At 56.2% G+C, this 6,708-nt stretch overlaps 1 protein-coding gene across 1 annotated transcript; it reads left to right on the top strand.

Annotated features, from left to right (window-relative positions):
* Positions 1-1,583: 1,583 nt before the first annotated feature.
* On the top strand, positions 1,584-2,159 carry GMORB2_0026 (uncharacterized protein; the record flags this gene model as incomplete). Its single annotated transcript, XM_035462012.1, has 2 exons — positions 1,584-1,733; positions 2,046-2,159. The coding sequence occupies 2 exons, from the start codon at positions 1,584-1,586 to the stop codon at positions 2,157-2,159; spliced, it is 264 nt and encodes an 87-aa protein (XP_035324942.1).
* Positions 2,160-6,708: the final 4,549 nt, after the last annotated feature.

The raw sequence follows: 6,708 nt of genomic DNA, 5'->3' as shown, positions 1-6,708 counted from the left end.
ACTGTGTGGATCGTGGATGATGACGGATAATGATGGCGAGGAAAAAGCGTGAAGACGAGAGGCGTGGGTGGGCTTGGATAGGCGCTCTCAATCAACGCCACGGGTATTAGATCCATGATGGGCATTTGCTAGTAGTAGTAGTAGTAGTAGTACTGATATTAGCAGGTGATGACGATGTGAGTATTCCAATGTCTTGATGCTTCGACGCTCTACGGGGTATCATAGCAGTAACAATGCAATACCACCACTACAGCTCCACGGCAGTGAGGGACAGCGTGGGCAACAGATGGCAGGGCAGGGCGCGCTGCGGTACCCTCGTCTCTCTCTTTGGGTCTCTGGTGCCCGTGATACACGGGGATGCCGTACAAGTATTCTGGCGTCCTCTTCTGCCCTTTGCTACGGCAAGGACAGGGGTGGACGGGGAAAAAAAACCCTCTAGAGGTTACGTGGTGACTACGTGTATGCATACGAACGAACCCCGTCATGACTATGAGCAGAACTTGTAGTAGTAGCAGTGGTGGTGGTGGTAGTAGCAGTCTATAGGAGTATATGCACGGAGTAGTGGTGGTATCAGCAGTCTACGAGCTATACATGTACAGCGAGTGCCTCGAATAGCTCAACAGCGCCATTTCTTCATCTCATTTTCCTCCTCAATTCCCCTACTCGCAGCTATACGTACATGTATATCACTCTGCCATCACCGCCTCGCCAGCTAGCCGTGTACCTGAGGCCTACTACCCCTATATTTACAGTGTCGGCGCATGCGCGCGCCAGCTCGCTGTCTGGGTCTAGCCTCGGTCAGTACCACCACCTCCTCCATGGAAGATGTGGCGCTCTGACGCACGATACAACGATACAGGTCTGCAATTAATAGTGCTCGCAATCCTGGCAATATTTGATGTTCACGGCGATATTTGCTGGGTGCCCGTAGTACTGCTGTAATACTCGTAGCTGCCCGTACAGAATATTGCTCTCACCCATCTTGGCACAAGGCGGCTATTGTGGTTGGCGCTTCGCTTACCCAAATCGTACACCCCTCCCTCCCTGGCTCTCTGGGAGTGGGGACCTCACATGCTCCTACAGTAGGAGCCTCTCTCTAGGGGCATCTCTAGGGGCCCTCCGAAGGGGGGGGGGGGGGGGGGGGGGGGGGGGGGGGGGGGGGGGGGGGGGGGGGTAGAGGGTGGTAGGGGGGTGCGGTCGCTAATACGTACAGAACTTGAAATGCTGTACGGCCACGGGTACCTACGAGTAGCTGTCGCGGCGCTGGAGCAGTACGTGCAGACGCTGCAGACGCTGCGGTCTGGGGGATATAGGCATGCTAATAACGGTGACAAGTATTCTTTGCCTATGAATGGCCTCAGATGCCAGTATTACGAGTACATGTAACGCTGCTACTGCTATCACTGCTGCTACTGCTGCTCTTGCTGCTACTGCTGATGATGCTGGTATCGAGTGCCACGAGCAGTATTACCTGTATCAGCACTCGCACACAGATGGGTACCCCTCATACAGTAGCACTCGTACCGTGATGGTAATAATAGAAACACGGCGATCTACGACGTGATGATATTCGTGAGTCGTACATGGCCGTCGCACTCACGGCAATGCCACCACTGCTCCTGTCCCTGTTCGGCACTGACCTTACACCTGCCCGCGTTTACAAGCCGCATCGCGCCTGCCCTATACGTACCACACGCCCGTGCTTAGACAAGGGCTTCGCCGGGCAGGTACAGGTACGAGTAACATGCCTTGATCTCCATCTGCACCTTCTCGTCTCCTGCTCAACATGTCATATGTACGAGTGGGAATGTTCTAATAACACTCTCTACCAGTTACGTATCAGATCTCTCACAGCTTCTCTCCCACCTCTCCCACCTCTCACTTGTCTTCACAGGGCAGCAAGCCTCTGAATCCGCTTGCTACTCCTCCAGAGCCTCTGCCTCGTCGACCCCCATCCGTCATCGCCATCACCACCGCCACCATCACTGTCACCACCACCGCGGCCGCCACCTGCTGAGCGTCATTGCCGTCATCGCCACCTACAGACGGCAACCACAGGTATCCCCAGCATTAGCGCCACGGCTCTGTACGCTTGCCAGTACGGCGCATGGGACTGCGGCATGAGCATCCACCTGCTCACCACCGCCCCTGGCCAATGAACACGGTCGGCGAAGCTCGACTCGGAGGCAAGATAGACACTTGCCAGTTTCATCTGGCGCGGGGACTCTTGGTATATGGTACTCCGTACACCCTCTTCCAAGATGCTATTTCTATTTGCAGTACGAGAATGTTGCCACGTTCAGGCTTGGCCGCCCGTCCAACCACTGAGTCCGTGGCCATACTCGTACCGAGTACCTGATACGTGGTAATGGTACGTCGTATATGCCGTTGTCGACGGCGGTTCACCTGCTCCGATGCCACGATGCGTGCTTCTCGAACAGATACGACGCGAAAACAAGATTGGCTCTTGGATCCGGCAGCCAATTTCGCAAGTGCCCTGATGGAACAACGTTCGAGAACCAACTGGAAAGGAGAAATCGACTCCGAGATCATCGCGTGACGCACAGACTGGTAATGCCGAGTTGTGAGCTGCTCGCCCTGAGAGGGTGTGCGGAGAGTTCCGCCCAGGATCACAACGCCGATATTACGACGAGTACGTACCTCTCCGCAACCTCCGCCGCCGTGACTGGGAAGCAAAGTACGAGTATATGTGCGTGTGCGTCTCAATCTTGTTGAACGCTGCGCTGCCGTACATGCAACGACGATCAGGCCAAAAAAAAAACAGACCATGGCACACAGCGGTACCGTCGGTACGTACTCGGTACTCCGAGTGCGACGCACTGGTGGTACTCGCAGTACCCCACCACCATCACCACCACCACCACCACCACCACCAACTACCACACCAGCCACACAAGCGTTGTCCGCACCAACCAATGCCATGGCCAGGCAGGGGGTTCGACAACTTGGGCCCCCTCGCGCCTAACAAGGGCGCCGTGTTACTTGCATGGGTCCCCGCGGCTGTCGCTGTCCGGCGGTCCGTTAGCAACAAGGTCCAGTCGTCAGTACCTGCCGTTGTGCCGCCGTACGTCGTACGTAGAGCAATACAGTGTAGCTCCACCGCATGGCCACGATGGCTGCTGTAGCCTCTTCACCCCCAAGAATATCAAGCTGCGTGCAACCTCGATCTCACCACGGTCCACGGGGTAATGCTCACCACTGTCCGTACATGTCGACACCTACAGCGTATCAGTACGGGTTCTCGTGCGTACTCTACGCACTCGTTCCAGTACCGTAAATGACAAGTGATGCATAGTACCGCAGAAGGATAAATAGGATATTCGACAGACGCCAGGGCCACACTCTCTGGCAGCCCGGCAGGGGCCTAGACCTCGATGACAGCCGACACGTCCGGCAATGCTCTGTAGATCTGCTGTTCCAGGTTTGCAAGGGCAAGCAGAGGACCCGACCGTGAGCACATTGATGAAAGTCTTGCCGACAAGACAGACAGAGAGAGAGAGAGAGAGAGAGAGAAAGACTGATGACGGACCAAGTGACTGACCAAGACAACGGGGGGGGGGGGGGGGGGGGGGGGGGGGGGGGGGGGGGGGGGGCGCTTGTCCGCCAAGCCTTCGCTTTATCCGCCGGACATGCAATGCCTCCTCCCTGATTCCCTCACCTCGTCGGCGTGATTGGTTCACCGTGACACCCTACCTAGCCATGAAAAATTGGTAGACTGATCAGACGCACAGCATGTGCGTGACGACCCGGCTGCAACAGGTACAACGTACCGTGCCAGACGGGCTCCGTCACATGGTCCGCGATGCAACCTGGGTGGCACACCGCCCACAATGGACAACGGATGGCGAGGGAGAGAGGACTCCGAGCCTTGGGGCCATTACTCTGGAAAGGATGGGGGAGAGGCAAGCATCGCGGCCCACGAGCAGAGAGAAGAAAAGCTTGGTGAGGACATCTCGGACGATGCCTGGAGTGGAGACTTGCCGCCGAGATGAAACGGCGAAGGAAAGGGAAGTAGCAAAAAGAGGTGTCACAAGAAGAAGCTCGAGGGCCGGCGCGGATTTCAGGCGTGCAATCATCTTGTCGCAAACGCCCCCCGTTGCCGTCAACCCCGCCTCTCTCTCTCTCTCTCTCTCTCTCTCTCTCTTTTATCTCCTTCCATCTCTCTGCCGTCAACTCTGCGGACATTTATTAACGCCGACGTTGACTTTCCACGTGCATATGCTCGCACCCGGGCACACAGTCTGCTCTTCCCGGGGTGCGCACGGCCTACCGGGGAGGCCCGCCTCGTGGAGATGACAATTGGCGCTGTACCCTCGGGCCTTTCTGAAGCAGGATACAATGCCGAACTGGTTGAATTGCGAACAGCTGAGATGCCGTCACCACTTTCCTTTGAAGCTGAGATGCTGCACATCATGCATCTCGGCTCTCTCTCTCTCTCTCTCTCTCTCTGCAGCCTCTCAACGGCTGCCCGCTCGAGGCTGGAAACAGTTGACAGTCAGCCATCAGAGCGAGCAAGTGGGTGAGGGCTGAGAGGGACAGCCCGAGTCCCTAGGTGGCGCAGTATCCAGATCCGTTCCGTACGATCCGCTTACCTGCTGTTGGCTGCAGCCGTAGGGATAGTACCACTCCAACGATTCCTGCCTGTGAGTTGGACCAGACGGGAGAAGGAGGGGCTCAAGCGAGTGGAGCATCGGTCAGATGCCTCAGCGCAGGTGAGCAACGACGGCCATCGAAGGGAGAGGAGGCTCCTGCGGGCACCAGCCGGGGATCGCAATCCACTGAACCCAGGCCCTAGGTACTGGAGGACAGAAAAGGTGGAGAGGTCGGGGCGTTCCACTTCTGGGAATAGTGTTGATAGCCAACATACGAGCATGAGTATGGTGGACTATAGGTCAGACTCATGCCTCGGGTCAATGGTCCACGGAGCAACAGAAGAACAGGAAAAACAGCGGCGGCGGCAGCAGCAGCAGCAGCAGCAGCGGCGGCGGCGGCGGCGGCGATGAGTCGAAGGCAGAGCTTGTATCCCGTCGGCGCAACCAACCGACCATTGTTTCGAGTGCTGGGGTCTGCCGAGGTGCAGCGAGCGCTTCCGGGCGTGGTTTTGGAAACTCCAGATCAGGCAGGAGGACCCAATCGGTGAAGGATGCCGTCGTGCCTTTACTCGTAGAGATGCGGCGGCTGTCTTCACTTTGGTCCCTCTCTTCTTTCTTTCTCAATCGTCATTGTAAGTTTGCGTTTCAACAGGATGAAACCGGAAATGCGAAACTTATTTGAGGCTCCCGTCACTGATTCCAATTATAGAATTTGGAAGGAATAAAAATAAAAATAAAAAAAAGTGTTGGTTCTCTTGGGACCTGGGGACGGTCAATACCATGTGGTCCTGTCCTCTGCAGGCCCGATCCTGCCTCGCCAATTAGCGAGTCCGGAGGGGCAGAGATAGCCGCCGTGTTATAAGCGCCCTCCGCTATCCAACCTCATCCAGGCACCACCACCACCACCACCACGAACCGAGCTTACTATGATTCTACCATAACGATATACCACCAAACCACCCACGAGGAAGCTCAGTGTAACCGCCAAACCTACATGGTGCCCTTGGGATCTACCGGATCCGACTTACACCCCCCCCCCCGATCTCGACCTATTTTTGGAGTCGAGTGCCAGGTCCAAGGCGCTTGACGCCCCTGCGATATTGGCCCGCCAGCCTCACGGGGGGGGGAGAATGCATGTCGACCCGGCATCCCGCACGGATTTCCCTGGGGAGCCAACGGTGCTCGGTGAAGAAGCCGGATGGACGACTCCCAGGGCGCTTCGGTCGCCATGCTATTTTTACCACTCTGCAAGTCATACCGATATACCTGTGCCGTGCGATCTGGTCCCCCCGGCTTTTCTCCCAGGTCCCCTTGTTCCTGCAGGACGACGGCGGCCAAGCAACCGGGTACACGCGCGCGCGCGCACACACACACACACACATATATATATATAGATATATACATACCTGCATCGTGGACCTTGGACGGTGGATAGAGCGGTGGACGAATAAGCGCGGGCGGGTGTCGTCATACGAGCTCACCCCCTCCACGAACCAACTTCCAAGCTTGTCGCGAATCTCGAGCTCGGGTTTGGCGCCCACGATGCGCTCTCTCTCCCTCTATCCTCATCACCTTGCTCTCGCATGTTGAAGATGGTCTACTGCTGGCTCATATCGCATCCTTCCCGGTAGGCAGGTAGGTATACATGAAACATGGCGACCATGAGAGGGCGTCAGCAGTACCAAGCCTCCAAAGGGCTAAGAGAAGGGGGGGGGGGCAGAGTGTCAACCAACAAAGGAGGGGGTGTGTCCGCTCTCCCGGGACCAGATTCCTCTTGGCCTTGCAAGTTGCCACCCTTACCCTCCTTCTTCCCTCTCTCTCTTCTTTTCTTTACATACACCCTCCCTCCCTCGATGAAAGTGGGAGGGTAAAGGGGTATTTTTAGTCCCTGCCCGGCAGCTATTTTTGAACCTTGGAGGCCGGCCAGAAAAGGCGGCCACGGGTGATGGTATGATTGTATGACCCTGGACCCATTCTCCGCGGCCGCCCGGATCTGCATATGTATATATATATATATATATATATATATATATATACATATGTGTGTGTGTGTGTGTGTGTGTATATGTGTGTATGTATATATATATCATCGTGT

The sequence above is a fragment of the Geosmithia morbida genome (genome assembly GCF_012550715.1).
Source record: "Geosmithia morbida isolate 1262 chromosome Unknown scaffold_0, whole genome shotgun sequence".
In the NCBI taxonomy this organism is placed as follows: domain Eukaryota; kingdom Fungi; phylum Ascomycota; class Sordariomycetes; order Hypocreales; family Bionectriaceae; genus Geosmithia; species Geosmithia morbida.
Note: the sequence above shows the minus strand (reverse complement) of the source record. Positions and strands in the feature narration are given on the sequence as shown.